Below are 27185 nucleotides of genomic sequence, written 5' to 3' on the forward strand. Positions count from 1 at the left end.
ATAATAATTAAATTAAGTTTATAAATTATTAAAAAAAAAAACCACCACACCCCAACCACCATCTAGCCACCCCTTTCCCTTTCCCCCTCCCCTGAAGGCGGCAACTACACCCTCCATCGCCACTTTCTCTCTTCTCCCTTCCACCCCCATCTCCCTCTCCACCAAACTCCTCAACCTCAAATTCTGCCATTACCAAACCTTTAAATCCTTCTTCTCCACCATCATCAAATCATTCTCTTCTCCAACCCTTTTCCCAAGATGAAAGCAAAAACAATTGCAATTTGCTTCTAAATCAACCTAGCATCACATATATATACATAATCGAAGCCAAAACAAGAATCAATTGCAAGCAAGATGCACAAAATCGAAAACCCCCAAATTGATTTTTCTAGGGTTTTCGGACAAAATAATCACAAAATTCGAGTAAATTATAAGATAAAATCGAAGCAAAAATACATTGAGTGTGTGGGAGAACTTGATTTAAAGCTTCCAAGAATATTCTTGCAAATTTTGGTAGTGAATTTGAGAGTATTTGAGGGAGAAATGAGGGTATGTAAGAAGTTCGAATAGAGGTGGTGGTTGCCGACGGGGATAAGAGGGAAAGGGAGGGTCGGTCAACGGTGGAGGTTATTGAATAATTAGGTGGATAAGGATTTATTGAATAATTAGGTTGAGGTTACTGAATAATTAGGTGGATAAGGGGAAAAGGGACAAGAGGGATAAGTATTTATTGAAATATTAGGTGGGTTAGAGGATAATTAGTGGAAATGAGAGGAAATTAGAGAGTAACCAAGGAAATTAGAGGATAATTAAGTATAGAAGTTCCTTAATACAAAAAAAAAAAAAAAAAAAAAAAATGAACAATAACCCTTTATTCAAACAATAATCCTAAAGGGAGCCCCAATTTATATTCTTGATAAACATATTTCATTTATCGGGCAAAATCATAATATCATAGGTAAAATCTTACTATCATAAGTAGCGGTTTTACCCCTTCGCCTATGAAAGGTGCAAATATTACACATTTATTTACGGGCCATTTGATAAACGCCAATTGGTTTTATCAAGGAGATAAACTTGGATTTTCTCATAACACTATGTTATTAGAAATTTCCAAATAATTACACACCAGAAAAGAATGGCTGTTTTTCAGCTCCTCAACTGTATATTGTTATAATTACTGATCTGATCAACAACTGCATATTGCAGAATCACTTGTTTGGGCAAAATATCTATGAGATCATTACAGCGAGTACATTGCATATTTACAGAGTTGTAATGGCAAAGGTTATATGGCGAATATTTCAACACTTATCTCTACATTTTTGGATTTTCATTGGGTTGCAAAACACTTAACGTGCAGGCACTTCACTTGCTTGACGACTTCACAGAGTTGTAATGGCAAAAGGCTATACAGCGAACATTTCAATATGACCTCTACATTTTCGGATTTTCATCCTCTGTCACAAGACTCTTAACGTGCAGAAACTAGACTTCCTTGACGACTTTCATAGAAGGCACCTGTGTCCCACTCACCTGTTGTGGATGACAACGTCATTAAGTTCACCACAATAGATCTCATGCTTGGCCTTAGATGAGGATCCTCTTGAGTGCACTTATATGCAAGTTGTGCCACCTGCAGCAAATAAAAACCATCAGACAAATGCAGTTTCTAGCTGATGAACTATCCAAAAGACAATTATTTGTGATTTCCGCCATTAATAGAGTAGAAAGTTTCTACCTTAAAAACTGAGTCAAGAGGGTAGTCGTCCCCCAGCCTAGGATCCACCAGTTTCCGAATCTCATTTTGGTCATTCTGCTGTTTGAGAACAGCCTCAAACTGTGAAATTATCAAGAAACAAATACATCTTTCAGTACATAGCCTCGAAGTGTGTAATCTCCAGCTTTTAAATCATTTACATCTTTCAGTACATATACATGCATGCTATAGCATCTACTAGATAAATTTTCCGTCCTTAGCCTAGCGATAGTGGTTAAAACCTATTGCAGAAATGTCATCAATCAATCCCTATGTATACAGGGATGTGAGGTAAACACAATCTCAGTATTCTAAAATCACTACATGCTGTGAATGCCAGACACCCCTGTTGAAGTTATAATATAGATAGAGAGGGGAAAGAATAACAAAAAAAAAATAGTATTCAACCCAATTAAATTTAACTACAATAAAATAAAAAAATAAAAAAAATAAAAAAAAATAAAAAAAATAAAAAAAATAAAAAAATAAAAAAAATAAAAACCTTATATAGGCATTACAAAGGTATAGCTAAGGATGCATAACCCCATGTTCCCATGTCTAACTTAAAGCACAAACTACTACGTAAGTAACCTACTAACTCCATTTAACTCCATGTCTCCACATATTCCGCAAAATACTTAGAAACCTAACAAACACATGTTCCTATTTTAAAGTATAGGAACTACTTTTAGTCAATAATCCAATACCCCCCCCCCCCCCCCCACCGGAGAAAAAAAAAAAAAGAAGACAGAAATTGACAGGTGGGGCTGGGTCATTTCATAGCATGAAAGCAACTTCAACGGAAAATTTATAAGTAATTAAAGAGAAAAGGTTACAGGCAGGGCGTGGTTTATTTGGTTTACAATAAGCGTTTCTGACAAAATTGCAATTATTTAACTTCAGCAATAAAACCCACTTCAGAGGGTGTACCAAATGCTTACCATGCCGACAAGGCCCTTCGAGTCAGGACCAGAGGCATTTTGCTTCACCACAGCTGCCTTAGCTGATATGAGCTCATAGAGAACAACTCCAAATGCATAAACATCAACTTTTGGAGAGACCTCGCCATATTGGGCATACCTGTAAACAAAATAAAAGAAAAATAAAATACAATTGGTTATGAGTATAATGAATGCTCTTTATGTACATGAGAAAACTCTCCAACAGATTAACAATCCTTCTAAATATTGCAGATTTTCCAATACAAACAACAATCCAGGTATATGAACTACAAGAGCAATGCATGGCCCACTCACCTTTTTCTCAGATAGATATGCCCTCTATATTTGCAAGTGTATGTTATGTGCAATTTTTTTTATTTTTAGTTTATTTTTGGCATATGAGCATAAACACTTTGTTTAATAAAAATAGAAGGAAAAGAAGAAGAGATAGAGGGAGGAGGACAATTTCTCTTGTTTGGGTAAAGGATTAGGGAAGAAGAGAGAGGGATCCATTTTCCCTTTCTCTTAAATAAGCATAATCCCTCGGAAATTGGAGAGATTTGGATTCTATAGAGAAACTGGAGCTCCTTTTTTCCTCCCTTTCTCTTCCCTCCACTTCCTCATCCCCTCCCCCCCTCCTTTCCTTCTATCCAAAAATAGTTACATGATCATGGCCTACATGATCATGGCCTATGTTACCATGGACTCTTCATTTCATCTCAAGTACCCATGGTGGACCCTAACACTCGGACATTGGGACACTCGAACACTTCATTTTTAGTTCAAAATTATGGAATATTTTTACTAAATAGTCTAGTCGGACGCTTGGACATGGTACCCATGTCAGATATGGGTACCCGAGTCCATGTAACATAGATCATGGCTATAAAAGACTACCATGTGAAGGTATATCCAGGTGTATAATAGACCAAATCACCACCATGTTTGCATTTCTTGTAGCAAAGAAATCTACGGCTATAGGAATGGGAACTAGGAGAGAGGCCATATAGTGATGCCTGTTGTCACAGATATTAAGCCAAACTTATGGATTACTTATAACAAGGACAATTTATTACATCATTGTTTGTCCATTGACTTTTCTCCATATACTTTTATCAATGCTTTAAAGTATGGAAAAATTTACAAAAATAATTCCACCTTTCATGGACCTTCTCATATTAGTCCCACCTTTTGATTAACTCAATATAATCCCACCTTTGTACACATTCTTTCTAAATTGGACCCTTTTAGAAAATGACTTGCTACAGCAAGTTACGTATATGACATGGCATTATTTAAAATAAAAAAACTCATATGACGTGGCATCTTCTTACTAATCTAAAGAAACATTGAATAATTTTTTTAGGGGAAGTCAACAATGTCTTACGACTAAAGTTCCCACCCAAATCAATCAACCCCCCAACTACCCATTCCCTTCATTTACTGCCCCCTCCTTCAACCTCCGTACTATTCAACAATGGCGAAACGCCATTAGTAAGAGGTCCATATTGTGCCTCTGGATGAACGACAATGTTGAGGCCTTCATGCTAATTCAATTGCGAGGTCAATTCCAGCTTCATATGAAAGTTCCCACCCAAATTAATCAACATTGCAACTTCAATGTCAGCAAGTCAGAGATCAATCTTAGCTTTCCAGTTGCTGCAATCCAGTTAAGCCTCAACTTCATCACAATGGCCATCTATTTTATGTCAAGTTTGTGAAATTACATACCGCATCAATTTGTTTGACCTAAAATCGTGAAGTGTTTGTGTCGACATGACACGACACGAAATGGACACGGGACAAGTGTCCGACACTTCACTGTGCATTCGGACACTTCCATTAAGAGTGGAGAGGAAAAAAGAGGAGAAACATGAAAGAAAAACACACCTTGTTTGAAAACCACTATTGATATAGAGAAGAAGACTGCCATTAAATGGACAATTTACCGAGAAAACAATTAAAATTAAAAATAAAAAATAAAAAAATAGGGGTGGACGTAATGAAAAATTTAAAACTTTTATAATATATAATTTATTCTTATAACTTTAATTGACGTGTCCCCGTACCCGTGTCCAAATATCAGACAGAGTCCCGGTGTCTTAAAATTTTGGAATTTGCCGGATCTGCACTTGGACATGTGTCCGTGTCCGACACCCGTTCCAGAGTCCATGTAACGTAGTGTTTGACTATTTTGTTGTTCAATGACTCTGGATTATGTTAGCTGTATTTTGGATTATGTTTAATGGCATGGCAAGTATTTTGGATTATCTTTACAAAAATTATGATGTATGTTCTTCTAAATTTGGATGTGGAAAGTATTTTGAAATGATAATGCACACTTATGTTTATTTAACTTCTAATGTTCTTCTAAACATCTTGCCCAACGTTTGGCCCTGATTTGACAACATGCAAAACAGCTTCATTGTTGTGATATCAATTAGTAAGGAACAATCTTTCTATAAAGTTTTGAGTTGGAGGTTGAATATGAAGACCTAGATTTGCTTGATTTTTGATTTCGCATAGCCATAGATTCTTTGTAAAAAAATTACTGAAAAAATGAAGGGGTAATATGAGGTGGGTTATTAAAAACATTGATAGTCCAACAGTCAAAGCCATGTCATATATGTAACCTGTAGTAGCAGGTCATTTTTTCAAAAGGGTCCAATTTAAGAAGAGTGTGTTAAAAGGTGGGATTATATTGAGTTAATCAAAAGGTGGGACTAATATGAGAAGGTCCTTGAAAGGTGGGATTATTTTTGTAAATTTTTCCAAAAATTAGGATTTTACAATTGCAGATTGGATTGCAAAAACACGTAACAATTAGATATCTTAAATTGTGAATTATGTTGAAGGACGGTCTCTATTAATGAGGCACTAAGGATTTTTGGCAATGAAAATTGAGAAGCAACGAGTCAATAGAGAAAACTATGGAAAAATTAACGCCAACAACAATCAGAAGTGCCAGCATGAACCTATCAGAAAGATTATTTTGAAGTAGACGAAGACAAGGAGAGAGAGAGATGAAAAGAGAGGAAGTTTATGTGACAACAATTTAGATACCAGAGAGGGATTAATCTCACTGTATGCGAGGTTGATTTGGCAGGTTAACAACTATAACCAAGTTGGACCAAGTACACATGTCAACTAATTTGGGAAAGATGTTCAAATTCTATCATTACTAACAGCTCCGCCCAGCTAATGTCATGGGAGTATTTTTTGGCAATTTCTGATTGGAAAACTACATGCTCAGAAAATGTAACAGGGAAGTTTCTTTCTTACTCTGGTGGCATATATCCAAATGTACCCACAAGACGTGTGGGAGCTGAATAATTTCCAACTTCAGTCAGCTTGGTCAATCCAAAATCTGCAACCTGCAATGATGAAAAAATTTAGGAAAAAAAACATTGAATAGCTACCATTTCGAAAAGAAAGGAATCAATCACACCTTTGCATGGCAGCTCTTGTCTATCAGTATATTGGCAGATTTAATGTCACGATGGATATAAACAGGGACAGTGTGCTCATGAATGTACTCAAGACCTCTTGCTGAATCAAGGGCAATTTGCACTCGGGTAGACCAGGGTAGTGGTTCTTTTCCTGAACACGTAAAAAAAATTATTATTGGCATCATGCCAAGATACATCACCAAGAAGATTTTCAATAATAGAAATTCACCAGTGCCACGCAGATGTTGGCTTAAATTTCCATTCTCTATAAACTCATACACCAGGAAAAGACACTCCTCAACACAATATCCAATCAAGCGAACCTGCAACCAATAGTATAAATCGTTAACGGCATGTAAAAAGCCAATATGGGAATTAAACAAGGTAAGCAAATTTTATCCTCTAACTTAGTACTCAATTAGATAAACTCCTCTCAACAATGTCCTAAGTAATTGGAAGAAGACTTTCCCCCAAAAAGGAAGAGGCGGTGATAACAAAAATGCAATTAGACAGCACATCTGACAAGATCCATGGCAGGATTTTCTTATGTTATTGATAGTCTTTTCAAATATATAATATAAATAATATATAGCATCAGCTGCCATTTAGAACCTGAATAAGTTGGCTTTTAAGAAGACTTGTGAGATTCCAGCTGAAGGCCTGAATAGCTAAATGCATAAGGGGATACTAATTATGGATGACAAGTTAATTTTCAGAGTAGCAGAGCTCCTGAGCTTCTCCGGAGAGAATGTACACTCCCAACTCCCTCCATTCAAAACTACCTGATTACTTAACTTTCCTCAATCTATACGACCTGTCAGAAAAATCTATCCCTACCTTCATAGTTTCATCTCATCTTCAGAGTACAGATCACCAAATCTCATCTAGCTTCGATTCGCACACAACTAGGTCAATCATTAAGTATTGGTAATGGAGGAGGTTCAAACGCAGTTATTGAGAAGAATTTGATAGAGAAAGGAAGCACCGAGGGCTTTTTTTTTATATATATTACAGAGATTTGGATTGGAATCAGTTACAATTTAAAAGATGGTGTTAGCATGAGTAAAAGCTAATATATGGCAGATTTTCCTATATAGAAAAAGTTCTTGACACTTTGGAATATATGTCCAAAATTAGTAAACAACTAACATTGACCATGAATTCTCACTATTGCTCACTTCAAAGCATAGTCATGTGGGATCTTGTTAGATTTGTCTCGATTTATGTTTTCCAAATATCAAATTTCATAATTTTTTAGCATACAAAATTGGATGTATATGGTTAAATATTGCATCAGAGTCCGTGCAAATAGTGAGTGTAAAGAACTTTCAAGAACAGAGGTATAATGTTTTTGACAATATGATAAAGTTAGTGAAATGTAGCCTATTATTTAGAGAAGTTGTAAGAGTAAACAATATGATAGCTTCAATCAATTCACTCCCTGTAACCAAATCAATTTCACGTAGAGAATTTACCTACACATATTTTACAAATCAAGATTGGAGGTCCTCACCCTATGATTTCTTCAAACGCTAAGCACTCAAGATTCTTTGGAGCCAAAAGGAGTCCTACTTGTAGCTTCTTGGTGGACTCCTTATGCAGCAAATAAATCCAATTATATCCTCTCAGTGCTCTTTTCAGAATTTAGAAAGCCTAAAGTAGTCATAGTCCTATCTACCGGCTACTGGACGTCTACACCAGGGCAAGCAGTGAAATGTAGCCTATTATTTAGAGAAGTTGTAAGAGTAAACAATATGATAGCTTCAATCAATTCACTCCCTGTAACCAAATCAATTTCACGTAGAGAATTTACCTACACATATTTTACAAATCAAGATTGGAGGTCCTCACCCTATGATTTCTTCAAACGCTAAGCACTCAAGATTCTTTGGAGCCAAAAGGAGTCCTACTTGTAGCTTCTTGGTGGACTCCTTATGCAGCAAATAAATCCAATTATATCTTCTCAGTGCTCTTTTCAGAATTTAGAAAGCCTAAAGTAGTCATAGTCCTATCTACCGGCTACTGGACGTCTACACCAGGGCAAGCAGTGGCAGATCTAGGATTTTCAACAAAGGGGGGCACCAATATCTACCAACATAAAAGGATATAGACGAATTTTTTTTTTTTTAAAAAAAAAACTTCTATTCATAGAGGTAAATTCATAATGTAATAAAAAATTTCGATCATAACAAAGTTCTACTTAAAAAGTTACAATTGTTCTCGTCGAGTTTTCATATTTTGGAATTGGTTTACAATAGCATCTATGCTTACATTCAAAAACAAATCTTTTTCTAGACTAGTAACCAAACAATCATTCAACAACTGATCTCCCATGCTATTGCGCAATTTGCTTTTAATTTGAGTCATTCCTGAAAAAACTCTTTCAACACTTGCTGTCGCCACAGGGAGAAGCAACACTAACTTCAAAAGCAGGTATACTATCGGATGAGTTTCATTATTTTGTGTCTCAACAAGTTTCACGGAAAACTCATTAAGGTTCTTCAAATTCAAAAATCTCTCATCAGTTTTTATATCCACAATAAAAATTTTAAGTGAATCATCCATAAAAGAAATTTCAACACTCGAAAATTCATTGGGATAAAATTTAGCAAGTCGGATCAATTTGTTAATGTCAAAAGAAGAAAATTGGTTAATAGGATTGAAGCAAGACATGCATATAAGTAATTCCTTACTTACCTCATCAAATCGATAATCAAGTTCTTGCAATTGTAGATCAATGACACTTAGAAAAACTTCAACTCGAAAATGGTGAAGATTAGTCACTTGTGGCCTACCACCACGAAATTGTCGCCTCCCTGGGACAACATACTTTTCCTCCATGTTAGGAATTTCAATGTCATACTTAACCATAAATGTGGTTACTTTTTCCATGTGAGAATCCCAACCATCATCTCGTAACTCTTGTAAATGTCTCTTAGTTACATCAACCATTGTCATTACATTCACAATATCTTGATCACTTTTTTGTAATGCCATGTTCAACTCATTTGTAATAGAAAATATACTCTTCATCAAATGTGCCACAAAGATAAAATCAAATGTCATCAATAAGTGAGTAAGTGACTCGGCTTTATTCCTATCAACACGGTCAGAAATAGCTCCAATGTCATCAAGTGACTCAAGAATCGTGGGATACATATTAAGCACATTCAAAATGGTTCTAAAGTGAAGACCCCAACGAGTATCGCCGGGTCTACTCAAGCTACGCTCTTGATTTAAACCAGTTCCCGATTCAAGTTCACCCAAAGTTAGTGCCTCCGCAACATGTTCAGCCTGTTTTTGTCGAAGAAATTCTTTTCTCTTAGGTGAACCACCAACAAAATTCAATAATGATGCAAGCACATCAACAAATAGCCACCCACAATCAGCATTTTTCTTAGCTACGGCAACAAGAGTCAATTGGAGTTGATGGGCAAAACAATGAACAAAATATGCAGATTCAAATTCACTTTTAATTAAAGTTTTAAGGCAGTTAATTTCACCTTGCATATTGCTGGCACCATCATAACCTTGACCACGAACTCTAGAAAAAGTGAGAGAATGCTCCATAAGTAAAGATTCTATTACAGCTTTTAGTGTCAGGGTATCAACAACATGGATAATACCAAGAAAGCGCTCAGTCACCTCTCCTCTTTTATTTATTTATCGCAAACAAAGAGCCATTTGTTCTTTATCAGATATATCAGCAGACTCATCAGCAAGAATAGCAAAAAAATCACTTCCCAATTCATCAATTATTGCTTTGGTTGTTTCTTTTGCACAAGCATTAATAATGTCTTTTTGAATCCTAGGAGATGTCATTTGAGAGTTACCCGGAGCATTTTCAAGAACTACTTGCCGAACATCAAAATTTTCAGTTGCAAGAAATTTCAGAAGTTCTAAAAAATTACCTCGATTCGACAAAGACTCACTTTCATCATGACCACGTTGGGGTAACCCTTGAAGTAATAACCACCTCAAACACTTAATAAAAGCTTGTAGTCTCTTTCGATACTTACTCATAGTATCCTCAGTTTGCTTAGATAAACCAGATGCAATGGAACCCTTCTGATTTTTAAAAGCATTTAAATTCCCCATAGCTTGATTGTGGGCACTCATATGTCCTCCAATATGCTTATCATATGCATCTGTTTTATTCCAAGCTCTAAATCCACCACTTACAAAAGCATCTCCACCCGGTGAATTTTCATTCTAGAATAAATAGCAAGGAAAACAAAACGCTGCATCCTTTTCACCACTATACTCAAGCTAAGATTTATACTTTTTAAACCAATTAGGGTTAAAACGACGCATTTTCGGCCCAAAAGGTCTTTGAGAAAATTCATAGTATTTAGGCTGGCAAAGTTTTCTTTGAATATATGCTCCCCTCACAAGATCTTTGTCATCTGGATGAAACTCATATATCTTTTTTCTTAGTCCCGGATCATGAGGAAGATTTACAACATCAGCTAATCTTTCTTCATCGTTTGGAGCATCAGTCCTAGGATTTGAACTAGCTCCAATTTCTGCATCACCTCCTAAATTTTGAGGGCTATTTTTAGTTTCTTGAGATGGAGGATTATCAATTGGTTGAGAAATATCAGGTTGATTTGCTTGAGATTGGGGAGGATTAGGACTAGAGGTAGCACCAGATTCTTTATGAACTCTTTTTGAAAAAAAAACTTGTAATATCTCTTGTTTTTGTTCTCTTCATAATGTAATTTTAAATGAGTATAATTAGATTTTTTACAATTACTTTAACAAGATACAATTATTTTGTATAGATTTACAATTAATTGATAAACCCTCATTCCCTCAAACAAATTTACAATTTACTAATAGTAATAAAGTACCACCGTAACAAATTATTAATGTGCAATATTCAACATATTATATAATTCATATCAATTTCAATTATAAAATTTATTAAAAATATCAACATTCAACAACCAATTGAAGGACAAAAATTAGAACATTAAAGAATAACAAAGGATAATAAGAAAGTAACTGACCTTAATTTGGTAGTAGATGTGACACCCACAAACAAGAAACAATACAAAATTACACAAGAATTCAGCCAATTTTCACTTTCGTCGAAACCTAAAGGTTATAACTGTTGAATACGGAGTAATTGCAAAGTACTCGTATTCTTTTACAGTTGGGGACTATTTGTTTTTTAGTGTGGTTGGGGTATTGGGGTTTGGGGATTTGTACGAGTAGTTAAATTTTGGGAAGTGGGAAAATTGGAAATTTAAGATTTTAGGGGAATAGGGGTTAGGTATAGAATCCTAGAAGTAGTAGTATTCCTTTTTTTTTTTTTTTTTTAATTGTACTTTTAAGGTTTATTTATTATTATTTTTTTTTTTTTTTACTTTTTGTCAAATTGTCAGAGCCTCAAAGGAAACTTACTACTCTAATAGTCTAATGGGGATGTTCTGACGGGAGAATGTGGGGGCACGCTTATCATAATTTTTTTTTTAAGGGTCAATCAGATATTTTTTAAGGGGGGGGCACGTGCCACCCAGGACACTGTGTAGGTCCGCCATTGAGGGCAAGACAAAGCATATTAAAAAACTAGAAAATCAATTAATGTATTTGAGGACAGGATAAAACCTCTGCTTAACAGAAAGTACCACTAAAAGCCCTGTGGAAAGCTAGTAAAATGAAAACTTCCCTAAATTATAACATGACTATATATAGTCTACAGCTCTACACCTTTGGAAATCACTGTTAATCAAAATGAAAGTCTTTTCTAGAGGTTAAGCACACCAAAGCTGTGTACATGTTAGACAAACAAGCAAAATCGTGCAATAAAGAGGAGACATACTAGTCTACTATGGCAAAAGGCCAAAAAATTGCAGAGCCACAGTTTAATGTCAGCTAGCAAATGCATCATAATTCATAAATACAAAGAAAGTTCATGAAGCATACCAGATTCAAGTGATGAACGCGAGTCAAAACCTGTAACTCAGCAAGAAATTCTTTAGATGCTTGCATGTCCATCTTCTTGACAGCTGCTTTCTGTGAAGATTTCAGGCATGCAATTAAGTAAAAAGGAAATCAGGAATTATAAAAATGCCGCAAAAGAGTTCATACTATCTTTGGACAGACTAAAAGTTACTTGTCAGGGGTAATGAGAAACAGATAAATATATAACGTTTTTGTACATGCACAAGGAGTGCTAATAGTTCTCCGCTATGTCCACCTCATTTTTCCCCCATGTAAAGGGAATTAACAACATTGGAATCCAAATTGGGGTACTTTCTATAATTTACAACTTTTTAAGATGTACCCTATGCTACTAAGCTAAAAACTTTGCAAGTATTAAGAAGTCCAATATTGAGCAATATCACACTTACTAATCCAAAATTACCATAAAAGAGGGTTTGTTAATACTTCACATGAAGATTATGTACTGTGAAAAAGTGAATTTCATGCATGAATCTCAAACCAAAAACATCAAGTATCAGCTGATTCAAAGACACTATCAGTATAAGTGCCATACAAACCTCTCCTCTCAGCTCTGCATAGTAAACATCCCCAAAACCACCTGAACCAATCTTGTTAGCCATGCTGAAGTTATCTGTTGCTAGCGCAAGATCTTCATATGAAAATTCAACTGATTTGTCAACGGTAACACCCCTGTTTCCAGCATCCAATGAACTTGCAGTTTTACGTGAACTTCCCTGAACTGTCATCACAAGTGAGCTGAGCACAATTTGTACCTTTAAATATTATAATCAAGATAAATGCAATTAATTTTGACTTCCTATTAAATTAGTAACATCAGCTATAGAATAAAGAATAAGTGAGCATATAATTAACTGTGAAGTGTGAACTATCTGGTTTAAAAAGAGTATATAATCTGACAATAATACTATAATTACTAAAATCATCCCCCATCATCACCCTAATTTTACTTCCAATCATAGACCAACAGCACATATGTTTTTATTATTCCTCTTTCCATTTCTTCTCTCCCTCTCCCCACTCCCCCCCAATTCTTGCTGAGGAGTAGCTGTTGTAGGATGCAAATAATTGGTCAAAATCTTACCAGACCGTGCTAGCCATTCTCCAGAGTTGTCAAGGAATAGTGAAGCTTTCTTCTTTTTCTTTCTTCTCATATGCAAAAATAAAACAGCCAGCATAATCACCACAGCTACAACTGCCACAGATATAACAGCAATGACTGCACCTGAAAGTCCTGCTTGCACAAAAGGAGACTGTTACTTCACATAGCATTAAAACTGGATTTTATGAGCTCATTGATGTTCCATTCATGACAGCAACAAGATCTATCCCAAATAAGTCAATGATGAAAGGGACCAAAGCACCTGAGCTGCAAAAGACAAAAAGGAAACAAAAAAAGGAAAGTTAATACATAATTTTAAGATTTCTAACATGGCATGCAACTAATCCAGTTCATCTTTATGATATTCATTCCACACCAAAGCTCTGAGGTTTGGAATATTTAATCTTGGATACAAGTAAACTTGGCATCAGGCCTTGCCAGCCCATGGCATGACACGCTATTATGTGTGCTGGGCCATGCCTTTGTTTGAAAAACACAAGGCACGACACGGAACACCCCAACACGACAAAGCACACAAAAGTATGTTAAATAAGGCTTAGGCACACAAACACGGAATGGTGGCACGTGGGCTTGGGCCGTGCATGGGCTACCCCTTTAAAAAAATTTGGCATGGCACATCATGACACATAGCGAGTAGACTCATCCGTCGGCTAGGTCTAGCCATGCTCAAGGCATAGGGGCTTGGTACGAGGAATGGGGGTTAAGCATGAGGCACGGCCCATAGTCATCTTTAGGTACACGAAGTCTCCTATACATTAAGATACAAATGCCATTTACATATTTTTCTATGAATCTTTGTTGGTTGTATATTTACATCGCACCAAATTACTTCCAACTTACATATTTCAAACCTCCTATCATGCATTAGTTTTTGAAATTTTAGATTTCAAGAAGTTACTCAATCTTCTCTAGATTAATTTTAATTCGTCCTTTTATGTTTGCTAGAAATGCCTATCATAGATCCGGATCATATGACACAAATCAATAAATATTTCCAAAGCTTATATATGACCACCATGACCCCTCCCTAAACCTCTTCACTTGGCCCTATATAAAATTATCATGTTTCTTTCTTTTCCATCCTAACACAGTTTAGATTGCTGCTAAGAAGCAAGCCAATAAACCCTTTGACATCTACATGAATAAGGCCATGAAGAAGACAACCAGATCCATTACTGGAGACCTCATGTCAAATAAGGGTATATCCATAACAAAACATGACTAGGAACATAGGATACATACTCCCTCTATACCAAAATAATAGCCTACTTTTCAGTATTTCACTTTGGCATTCAAACCTTGTCAAGTGGTATTCTTCTTATACACCATATAATTGTATAAGCTAGTAAGCTACAAAATGATACTCTTATAAAACTACCTTCTAAGAGATTTCTAACCAATATTTGGTTTAATCCATTGAAGTCATATATTGCTTAATAATATACACCCTTTGTTTCTTTTTAATTTCACTAACTTTTTCCCAGAAATCAAGAAATGCATTTAAATTTAAGAGAGAGAGTAACAACAACAGAGGTAGTACATTAATACGAATATTATAAAATTATGGTTCCAACATTAGCAATTGCTTATATTACACATCATAAATAAAGTAAGTCAACTATTCTTTTTAAAGCTTTGGGAAAAGTCCAGAGGTCAATCTTCTATAAGAGGGAACAAAACTAAAGTTATGGGTTTACATTGTTGATTTACATACATATCTCCACATGGTAATAGAAAAGTGGTGCGAACAGTTAGTGATGACTATGCACATACATATGTAAACGAAGGGAACACTAACACAGATATATTCATCTAAAATCTGAAGAAAGGAAGGAAACTATGACGAAACATTGTTTGACTGTCTAATAAACTAAAAAACTTAACGAGAGTAAGCATGATGAAATTTTCCCTATATATATGCATACAGTATTACCATCGAATTGTACCTTGAAGGCAGAGGAGGATATTGTCCAGTTTTATCTGTAATCAATCCAGGGGAAAAAATAAATAAATAAATAAATAAATAACTTAGTGAAACAATTTCAACATTCCAGAGCATATACAAGGAAAACAATCACAAGCATGTTCCATAAACAAAAAGCATACACTTGGTTTTTCTTACTTTATTACAAATTTACAATTTGCCCAGGCTTTATTTTCTCTAGTGAAGATTAACCAAAAAAAAACAAAAAAAAAAAAAAAAAAAAAAAAAAAAAATCAAAGGCAAGATAAGAAGCAGGTGAAATACCAATAAATACTCATTTATTGATATATCTTGACGGTAAAAGTGTTAATCATCATAGAAGAGTACATATAATGATATTATTTCTTAGCCTATCCCTTGGAACATAAATTCAACCAAATTATTTTTATCATATATAGAACAGCAATAAGATCACAGACACTAGTCCTCCCCCCGCCCTTTTCTATCTTATCACTTGGAAGGCATACAGCAATATGGTCAAGGCTTGAATTAGGATAGGTGGTAAGACTGGTAGCAAAACTATCAGCAAAAACTAAGGCCTTACAAAACATTGCTCCAAGTGTTGGTGTATCTGACTTATCAAAAATGAGAATGCGGCCTTCTATGTTTTCATGTGACAGGCTCCATAACTTTTTCCCATTTGGAGACATATTGGTTTTCCAGCTGACTGAATGGGTTCATAAGTTCATTATTTGAACTTCACTTTGCCTTCCGTTATAAAGTTGCCTAAGCCAAATCTTATTTTACGCTAGTCAATTTTTTCTTAATTAGAAAACTCTTTTTCATATTTTAACTGCATATCAAGAGTTTACCAAATCCATGACAATTGACACCAATACCAAAGGCCCATTGCTTCTTGGATTTGTCAATTCAATTCTAGCTTATCTTTTGCCATCAGCAAATTCCTTCTCGGCTTCTCATAGAAAAATATATTCAAAACACTAAGGAATTACAGGAGTTAATTCTTCTGTTAAGCCAGTTACCTCTCATCTTCCCCAAATAAATATTAGTTACATCAAGTTATGCATACACTCCCTTAAAACATTGTTACAACATATTAAAGTCATGACCACTTCTCACAATTAGTTTGACATCATTAATTCCTTGAAAGATCTGCTCCTTAAGCCTGAGAAAGTCGATCCATCTCATCAATACACTTCTTTTACTTATTTGAGAAAGATAGAAACCTATCAATAATTGCCTTTGAAGCTTGAAAGACTAAGATTCATAATGCTCCAGCCTCGCCCTATTGGCCGTTTCAAATACGCTAGTGATCTTTTTCCCTCTTAGAATTATTAGCTCCTGTCTTCCCCTCTGAAGCATCAAAGTTGACATTAACGAAAACTTAACTCCTGACATGAGAGGGCGTGAATGAGGTACAACCATACAAGTTAGCCAATTTATTTTAATCTTAATCATCTGAGTCTATTACAAATCATGCACTACGTTTATTTATTTATATAACTTTGGGCTAACAGAGACTCAAAGGCGGTGATCCAGAATGAACATAATCTCAGTTCTTGGTTATCCCCACGTCCAATACTGAGACATTGTGCATCAAGCATTCCATTTGGTTTGTCTGGAGCATTCATATCTCAGATTATAATGAAAACTCAAAAAACCAACCAAAAAAAGAGAGGGAAAACCAGATAGATGATCACATATTCACACCCAAGCTCTTGTTTTTGTGAAGAAATCCACACCCTCAAAACAGAAACAACACAATCACTGTTGCTCTTGTACATTAAAATTCACAGAAAACAGCAATTCCCAAAGCAACACATAACCAGATAATTAGTTACTTCTACATTTAAATGAGTAGTTAAACTACCATCATAAAAGTAAATCAAATCAAATCACTGCACAAATAGTACTCTGAAGATATTTATACCTTTAGCAGGAATAAACACAATCCCAGTCCCAGCACTAAATTTCGTATTTGGGTTATACCTCTGCAGTAAACTTGATGTCGAATTCGAAAACTGAGCAATAGAGCTCAAACTATCCTCAGGACGAAGTGGATAAGTCAAAAAAAAACCATAGTTCTTATCAACATCACTATTCCCACAAGAGCAACTGACAGGAACCTTAAGAATGGAATTTTCAGGTACATTATTTGTGGGAAAACTATTAAAATTCTGAATTAAATTTGCAGTAGTAAGATTTGAATAGTATTCCTGAGCAATTTTAGCGTAAGTATCACCCTTTTGAACTTTATACTCAAACTGACCCAATAATTGCCCATCATTAAGGCAACTACATGAGAACAGAACGTTGATCCTGCTACCAGATCTAACCCTATCTTTGTCAGGAACACTTGGGTTGTAACTGAGTATATCATCTGTAGAAGCTCCCAGAACTTGGGCTATGAATGTGATATTTGCCCCTGTCCATACATAGTATGAAGCTAAAGCTGGACACCCTTTTTTGCATTTTGATTCGACCATGAAAGATGAAGGACTCCATAGAAGAAGAGGTAACCAAATAAGTGACAATTGTTTTTGAAGAGACGGCATTAAGATCAGAAAAAAAATAAAGCCCCAACAACCCAACTTAGAATGCCAATTTTCAAGTGTTGGATTATTTTAAAGGCAGCTACTTTACAATAAGGGAAAAAGGAGAATAGGTAGCAAATTTGGGTTAAGTGCATAGAAATGATAGTTTAATAAAAAAATAACCACTGTTTAATAAAAAAATAACCACTTTCTATTACTAATCGACACAATCATTGGATCCTCACATCCATGTTTGGATTACTATTTCTTAAAAACTATATATAACCGATCAGATTGATCACTATCAAGTTCTTTTCTTCATCAAAAAATGCACAATTTTACACCAAAATTCCTATCTTCATCAAACAATACTGATGAAACAAGATGACTTATCACACCCTAGTTCTTAATCAAATAATGCACAACCCTATAATTACTAACAACACATTACTATTGTTCTTCAAAGATAAAATCACTGAAAACAACCAATAACAAAATCAACACTTCCCACATTCAATTGGTGATCAAACAGAAGCACATACTAATAATACCAAACAATATAATGAAACCAATGAATCATAGCAAATAAAGTATTCTTGAGAAAAGGTATACCTTTAGCAGGTAGAAACACAATCCCAGTTCCAGCATTAAAATCCACATTAGGATTATACTTCTGCAGCAAACTCGGTGTCGAATTCGAAACCCGGGCAACCGAGCTCAAACTATCCTCAGGACGAAGTGGGTAAGTCAAGAACAACCCATATTTCTTATCAACCTGACTACTCCCACAATAGCAACTAACTGGTACTTTAACAATGGAATTCTCAGGTACATTATTTATGGGAAAATCATTGAATTTCTGAATCAAACTTACAGTAGTAAGATTAGAATAGTATGTATGAGCAAGTATATCATAAGTATCACCCTTTTGAAACTTATACTGAAAAATCTGACCCAAAAAATCCCCATTATTTAGGCAATCACATGAATAAGGAACATTAACCCTTATAAAAGATGGAACCCTATCTTTGTCAGGAATACTTGGGTTATAACTGAGGAAATCATCTCCAGTAGCTTTTAGAACTTGGGTTATAAAAGTAAAATTTGATTTATTCCATACATAGTATGATGCTAAAGCTTGACACCCTTTTTTGCATTTTGATTCTACCATGAAAGTTGATGAAGAAATCCATAAAAGAAGAAACCAAAGTGGTAATAATTTGGTTTGAAGAGACATTAGAATGAATAATACCCGGAAATTTGAGATAGGAATTGAGAATTATTGAGTGATGAATTTGTTTATAGTTTGGCAAAGTGGGTAGAATAATGAAGGCAGGATGATCCTTTTGTTTGAATGTTGACTAGTGGACATTATTGTTGGACCGTCAACTAACTAGAGTAATTAATTCTAGATTTAATCAAATACGGAGTACTTTAGATGGGAAATCGGCTAGTAGGCTAAAATTTCGTAAACCCCGCACCATAAGTTTTGTTTGACACTAGGTAATTCACGTTGTACCGGTTAGTCAACGATCAACATGTAATAATTGCAACTTAATAGAATAAAATAAAAGAGATTATCTAAGGATAAGCGGTTGATTAAGCGTAACTTTAATAAATGTTAAAAAAAATTGAAAAAAATTAAGTGTAATGCTATATGCAGCCTTGTATATAACCATTTAATATATTTCCCTTTTTAGTATTAAGTTGGGAATTTATTAACATTTTACATGTATTTAAATTTAGTATTTTACAAATTGCAGCCATTTAAAAAAAAATTGTAAATTGCTAAATTGTAAATTGCAGCTCAATTCAACTTTTTATTGGTTTACATGTCGAAAAATATTCGATTAAGGTTTTAGGGGTCATTTTAGCTCTTATGGGTCCGAATTGAACTCGGAATTAGAAAAAAAAAAATGACGTAAAAGCCTCGTTTTTACCGCAAAAAATAATTGTCCATAAATTGATACATTTTTATTACGCAAAACGAGGCAGTTACGTTATATATTTGCTAATTTCGAGCTCAATTTGGAACTTTAAGATCTAAAACGGCCCTTAAAATCTTAACCGAATATTTTTCGACACGAAAACCGATGAAAAAGTTAAATTGGGCTACAATTTACAATTTATAAGAACTTTTGGGCTGCAATTTGCAATTTTTTTTAAATGACTGTAATTTGCACAATACAAACTTTAAATGGCTGCAATTGGCAAATTTTCCATTAATCTAATATCATATCATATAAGCCAGTCTCGCAGCCAGACCACGACACAGCGACACTTAACATTCCAGTTTTTTGCTAAGTGTCGCGCCACGTAAGAGAAAAATAGGTATTATTATAATACATATGATGCTAAATACACGATTTTTGGATAGATTTTTAAGATAAAATTGTTGTATTGAGTTTTATTATCGATAGAATTCTAATATTTCATATATATACAAAATTAAGCATAACTATAAATAAATATCCTATAACTCAATTATGTTTCCATCCAATGGCGGACCTACACAGTGTCCTGGGTGGCACGTGCCCCCCCTTTATTAAAAAATATCTGATTGACCCTTAAAAAAAATTATGATAAGCGTGCCCCCACATTCTCCCGTCAGAACATCCCCATTAGACTATTAGAGTAGTAAGTTTCCTTTGAGGCTCTGACAATTTGACAAAAAGTAAAAAAAAAAAAGAAAAAAATAATAATAATAAATAAACCTTAAAAGTACAATAAAAAAAAAAAGGAATACTACTACTTCTAGGATTCTACACCTAACCCCTATTCCCCTAAAATCTTATTTTTCCAATTTTTCCACTTCCCAAAATTCAACTACTCGTACAAATCCCCAAACCCCAATACCCCAACCACACTAAAAAACAAATAGTCCCCAACTGTAAAAGAATACAAGTACTTTGCAATTACTTCGTATTCAACAGTTATAATCTTTAGGTTTCGACGAAAGTGAAAATTGGCCGAATTCTTGTGTAATTTTATATTGTTTCTTGTTTGTGGGTGTCACATCTACCAAATTAAGGTCAGTTACTTTCTTATTATCCTTTGTTATTCTTTAATGTTCTAATTTTTGTCCTTGATTTGGTTGTTGAATGTTGATATTTTTAATAAATTTTATAATTGAAATTGATATGAATTATATAATATGTTGAATATTGCACATTAATAATTTGTTGCGGTGGTACTTTATTACTATTAGAAATTGTAAATTTGTTTGAGGGAATAAGGGATTATCAATTAATTGTAAATCTATACAAAATAATTGTATCTTGTTAAAGTAATTGTAAAAAATCTAATTATACTAATTTAAAATTACAGTATGAAGAGAACAAAAACAAGAGATATTACAAGTTTTTTTTCAAAAAGAGTTCATAAAGAATCTGGTGCTACCTCTAGTCCTAATCCTCCCCAATCTCAAGCAAATCAACCTGATATTTCTCAACCAATTGATAATCCTCCATCTCAAAAAACTGAAAATAGCCCTCAAATTTTAGGAGGTGATGCAGAAATTGGAGCTAGTTCAAATCGTAGGACTGAAGCTCCAAACGATGAAGAAAAATTAACTGTGGTTGATGTTGTAAATCTTCCTCATGATCCGAGACTAAGAAAAAGATGTATGAGTTTCATCCAGATGACAGGGATCTTGTTAGGAGAGCATATATTCAAAGAAAACTTTGCCAGCCTAAATACTATGAATTTTCTCAAAGACCTTTTGGGCCGAAAATGCGTCGTTTTAACCCTAATTGGTTTAAAAAGTATAAATCTTAGCTTGAGTATAGTGGTGAAAAGGATGCAGCGTTTTGTTTTCCTTGCTATTTATTCTAGAATGAAAATTCACCGGGTGGAGATGCTTTTGTAAGTGGTGGATTTAGAGCTTGGAATAAAACAGATGCATATGATAAGCATATTGGAGGACATATGAGTGCCCACAATCAAGCTATGGGGAATTTAAATGCTTTTAAAAATCAGAAGGGTTCCATTGCATCTGGTTTATCTAAGCAAACTGAGGATACTATGAGTAAGTATCGAAAGAGACTACAAGCTTTTATTAAGTGTTTGAGGTGGTTATTACTTCAAGGGTTACCCCAACGTGGTCATGATGAAAGTGAGTCTTTGTCGAATCGAGGTAATTTTTTAGAACTTCTGAAATTTCTTGCAACTGAAAATTTTGATGTTCGGCAAGTAGTTCTTGAAAATGCTCCGGGTAACTCTCAAATGACATCTCCTAGTATTCAAAAAGACATTATTAATGCTTGTGCAAAAGAAACAACCAAAGCAATAATTGATGAATTGGGAAGTGATTTTTTTGCTATTCTTGCTGATGAGTCTGCTGATATATCTGATAAAGAACAAATGGCTCTTTGTTTGCGATAAATAAACAAAAGAGGAGAGGTGACTGAGCGCTTTCTTGGTATTATCCATGTTGTTGATACCAAATCTCTGACACTAAAAGCTGCAATAGAATCTTTACTTATGGATCATTCTCTCACTTTTTCTAGAGTTCGTGGTCAAGGTTATGATGGTGCCAGTAATATGCAAGGTGAAATTAACGGCCTAAAAACTTTAATTAAAAGTGAATCTGAATCTGCATATTTTGTTCATTGTTTTGCCCATCAACTTCAATTGACTCTTGTTGACGTAGCTAAGAAAAATGCTGATTATGGGTGGCTATTTGTTGATGTGCTTGCACCATTATTGAATTTTGTGGGTGGTTCACCTAAGAGAAAAGAATTTCTTCGACAAAAACAGGCTGAACATGTTACGGAGGCACTAACTTTGGGTGAACTTGACTCGGGAACTGGTTTAAATCAAGAACGTAGCTTGAGTAGACCCGGCGATACTCGTTGGAGTTCTCACTTTAGAACCATTTTGAATGTGCTTAATATGTATCCCACGATTCTTGAGTCACTTGATGACATTGGAGCTATTTCTGATCGTGTTGATAGGAATAAAGCTGAGTCACATACTCACTTATTGATGACATTTGATTTTATCTTTGTGGCACATTTGATGAAGAGTATATTTTCTATTACAAATGAGTTGAACATGGCATTACAAAAAAGTGATCAAGATATTGTGAATGCAATGACAATGGTTGATGTAACTAAGAGACATTTACAAGAGTTACGAGATGATGGTTGGGATTCTCACATGGAAAAAGTAACCACATTTATGGTTAAGTATGACGTTGAAATTCCTAACATGGAGGAAAAGTATGTTGTCCCAGGGAGGCGACAATTTCGTGGTGGTAGGCCACAAGTGACTAATCTTCACCATTTTCGAGTTGAAGTTTTTCTAAGTGTCATTGATCTACAATTGCAAGAACTTGATTATCGATTTGATGAGGTAAGTAAGGAATTACTTATATGCATGTCTTGCTTCAATCCTATTAACCAATTTTCTTCTTTTGACATTAACAAATTGATCCGACTTGCTAAATTTTATCCCAATGAATTTTCGAGTGTTGAAATTTCTTTTATGGATGATTCACTTAAAATTTTTATTGTGGATATAAAAACTGATGAGAGATTTTTGAATTTGAAGAACCTTAATGAGTTTTCCGTGAAACTTGTTGAGACACAAAAGAATGAAACTCATCTGATAGTATACCTGCTTTTGAAGTTAGTGTTGCTTCTCCCTGTGGCGACATCAAGTGTTGAAAGAGTTTTTTCAGGAATGACTCAAATTAAAAGCAAATTGCGCAATAGCATGGGAGATCAGTTTTTGAATGATTGTTTGGTTACTAGTCTAGAAAAAGATTTGTTTTTGAATGTAAGCATAGATGCTATCGTAAACCGATTCCAGAATATGAAAACTCAACGAGAACAATTGTAACTTTTTAAGTAGAACTTTGTTATGATCGAAATTTTTTATTACATTATGAATTTACCTCTATGAATAGAAGTTTTTTTTTTTAAAAAAAAAAAAATCGTCTATATCCTTTTATGTTGGTAGATATTGGTGCCCCCCTTTGTTGAAAATCCTAGATCCGCCACCGTTTCCATCATCAAATTCGTTTTAAAAAGTTTTTCAAAATAAGATCCATTTAAAATATATATTTAATCACAAACTTTTTATATGTAGTTGGTCAAGCCATGTCACACTGTCACCAACTATTACAAGAGTTATTTCGTTAGTGCTATAGGGGTTACCTAGTTAGTGTTATAATGATTACTCAATCAGGGTTATAGACAAGGGTTACTTAGTCAGTGTTTGAGGTTAATCAATTAGTATTCCAGGGGTTACTTGATCAGTTTTATAAGGGTTACTCTATCCGATCATATGGTGTGGTTAGCCGCATTCAAAATGCATTGTTATTTAATTTATTTTAAAAAAAATTAGAGAATAAGTAAAAATAACTTTTATTCAGTAAAATTATATTCAGCTTAGTAAAAATTACTTTAAGTTTAGTGAAAATAATTTAAGTTCAATAAAATAATTTCAAGTCAATATTAACATAGATATATATTTACAAACAAAACTACAAAAACTACACTATCATATATATTATATAAAGCTAAACTTTTAGTCAATCCACGAGACAACAACACTCGACGTTTTAAGGTTTTACCAAGTGTTGCTCCACGTAGGTAATAACTAATAATTAGTATGATACATATGAATTTATTTTGATATGTTTTTGTAGGATAAAAAAGTTCCATGACATATCAGATTTAGGGTCAAATGAGAAGTTCCTTAAAATGAGAAGGATTTTATGTGCATATATTTTGTACTTAATGTGCATATTTTTTGAACTGAATGTGCAAAAAAATTTCGACTCAATTTCGATGTGCATATATTTTGAACAAAATGTGCATAAGTTTACTTCTAAATATGCATATTGTTTTCTCATTTTACTTCGTTCTCTGTCTCCTTCATCCTTTATTTACATTTAGAGTCTGCATGTTGAGGTTACAGAATTGTGGAGGCTGCATATCGTTTACTCTCTTCTCTATCTCTCTCATCCTCTATTATAGAAATGAGTGTTGTATGTAAGATGGAATGCACGACGGTCGACGTTGAGGGTGACAACCACGTTGACCGATGAAGGGTCACAAACGTTAAAATGATTTGTGGAACACATTAATCGGCGTTGCGAATGACGACGAGCTTTTTAAAGAACTTGATGATCCATAAATAATAATGAAGATGATTGAATTGCTTAGCTTGCTTCTGCTGGAGGAAAGTCATGGAGTTGTTTCCTTGGAAGAGAGATATAATTACAAAGTAGCAATCTTAAAGTATCAGGCTTTTCATTTTACCCAGTGCTTTCATTTTTTTAGGCATGTGTTGATCCGTTGGATTCAATAATTTGCACGGTTGAGATTTCTTCTCATCCTTCTCATTTTAAAATAATTCTTCTCATTAGATCACAACCCTATATATATATATGATCGTGTATATGCATGTCCTTTAGGGTTTGTTTTATTTACCTTAATTTTGCTTATCTGATTTACTATGATTTGATACAATTTTCTAAGTTAATCAAACTAATCTATAAAGAAGAAATATATCAAATGGGATGGGGTCTTTTTAAAATTGTATTAATGTGTATTTTATTATTAATATGTAATTTTTGTAATTTTTTTCATCATATAATTTAAAATTTTGAGCTATAAAACCGTGCATAAAACAATGATCTAATATATATATATATATATATATATATATATATATATATATATATATAATTTTAATCTAATCTAATCTGAACTTATTTTTTCTGAAATAAGTAAATATAAGTTGAACTAAGGTATTGTTTAGTTCCTTTTAAAAAAAAAGGGATTGTTTAGTTCACCTTATTTTTGCTGATCTGAATAGTTTAATTTGGCCAAACTTTGACATTATGTGTACGATAGTCCATAAAGAAGGTTTATATCAAATGGGGTCTAGTTAGATTCGTTTAAATGTGTAATTTATTAATATGTAATTTTTATAATTTTTTTTCATTACGTAATTTAAGATATTTAGCGATAAAAAAACTGCACATATAAGAGCAAGATTAGCCCTGTTTGGTCTTAAGATTTTAATCCATTGCCACATCAGATTTTATATTAAATTTAATTTTTTTTTATTATTTTTAATTATGTTAAGACTCCTTAAAACTCAATTAGATTTATCTCTTCATTCCTCAGACTTATTTTAGATTTCTTTAAAATATTTATTAATTTTTGTTTCTTTTAACATATATATTTCAATTTTTTTTTTTGAAATACATAAATAATTTTAATATGAATATTCACATTGGTGTTACAAATTTCTAACCCAATTTAGATGTCATAGCTGAAAAATAATAGCAAAATAGATCAAGCAAAAAAATCAATTATAATGGAACTATATGAATTTATTTTATTTAAAAATTCATGAACTTTTAAAATTACACATATTGCATTAAAATAGTTGTAAATGTAAAATAAAAATGGCTTTATGTAAAATTGATCTTAATTCAAATATCACTTCCCCTAAAACGACTCTACAAATGTTCAACCAAATCATGTTGCATGCAATTATTGATGTCTTCTTTGATTTTGAAGTCTTCAATGGTTCTCAAATTATTGTTCACAATTGGCTTAATAATTTGGAAGGAGACCAACCTGCACTTGGGGTCCAACACTTTGACTCCTAGCTCTATCATATGATACTTCTGCATCCAATGTTATGTCATTTCTTTCATTCTCGTTGATCATATTATGCAATATAATGCACGCTTGCATAACATCTCTAACCTCATGTTTATCCCAAAGACGTGATGGGTTAGAAACTATTGCAAATCTTTTCTGTAACACTCCCAAATGCTCGTTCGATATCCTTTCTTGCACCTTCGTGAAGTCTTGCAAATAACTTCCTCTTCTCTGATAACAAATTTGCCCGAGGAATGGTTTTCACAAAAACTGGTCATTCTGGATAAATCCCATCTGCAAGATAGTATCCCATATTGTATATAGATCTATTTAAAATAAATTGGACTTCAAGACCACATCCTTCAAGAAAATTATTAAATATTGGCGAGTGATCCAACACATTGATATCATTTTTAGATACTGTAACTCCAAAGTATGCATGCCAAATCCACAAATCATAAGAAGCTACAACTTCAAGAATCATAGTGGGGTTACCTTGATCACCTCGGGTGTACATGCCTTGCCATGCGACCAGACATTTGTGTCACTTCAAATGCATACAATCGATGCGACCAAGCATACTAGGGAAACCACGACGCTCCAATTCCTCAAGTATGTTATGAATGTCTTCGGTTGTAGGGCTTCTCAAATAATGCTTTCCAAATATCTCATTAATACCAATACAAAATTTTTAAGGCACTCAATTGCCGTGTTTCCAGAAATTCTCACATAATCATCATTGGCATCGCTTGAAACCCCATACGCCAACATTCTCATTGTTGTAGTGCACTTTTGAAGAGGGCGGGGATAATCCTTTTCTGCCAACAACATCAT

At 34.0% G+C, this 27185-nt stretch overlaps 2 protein-coding genes and 1 pseudogene across 3 annotated transcripts; 1 reads left to right on the forward strand and 2 right to left on the reverse strand.

Moving 5' to 3' along the window:
- Positions 1-950: 950 nt before the first annotated feature.
- Positions 951-17758, reverse strand: LOC145567600 (chitin elicitor receptor kinase 1-like). Of its 2 annotated transcripts, XM_081626916.1 has the most exons (12): positions 17118-17758; positions 15189-15222; positions 13484-13488; positions 13204-13353; positions 12659-12840; positions 12081-12170; positions 6379-6472; positions 6149-6300; positions 5983-6074; positions 2701-2839; positions 1742-1840; positions 951-1636 (listed from the first exon to the last, which is right to left on the reverse strand). In XM_081626916.1, exons 1-12 carry the CDS (start codon positions 17740-17742, stop codon positions 1475-1477), a joined length of 1824 nt encoding a protein of 607 aa, XP_081483042.1. In that variant the 5' UTR covers positions 17743-17758; the 3' UTR covers positions 951-1474. The 2 variants fall into 2 exon arrangements, with proteins under 2 accessions (XP_081483042.1, XP_081483041.1); XM_081626915.1 differs by lacking the exons at positions 12081-12170; positions 12659-12840; positions 13204-13353; ... (1 more) ...; positions 15189-15222; positions 17118-17758 and adding an exon at positions 8847-10104.
- Positions 17759-18171: 413 nt separating this feature from the next.
- Positions 18172-18892, reverse strand: LOC145566673 (lysM domain receptor-like kinase 3 pseudogene; annotated as a pseudogene).
- Positions 18893-22203: 3311 nt separating this feature from the next.
- Positions 22204-23565, forward strand: LOC145566674 (uncharacterized). Its single transcript, XM_081626019.1, has one exon. The coding sequence runs from the start codon at positions 22204-22206 to the stop codon at positions 23563-23565; it is 1362 nt and encodes a 453-aa protein (XP_081482145.1).
- The last annotated feature ends 3620 nt before the right edge of the window (positions 23566-27185 follow it).

This window comes from Chenopodium album, chromosome 11 (assembly GCF_948465745.1).
Source record: "Chenopodium album chromosome 11, dcCheAlbu1.1, whole genome shotgun sequence".
Lineage (NCBI taxonomy): Eukaryota > Viridiplantae > Streptophyta > Magnoliopsida > Caryophyllales > Amaranthaceae > Chenopodium > Chenopodium album.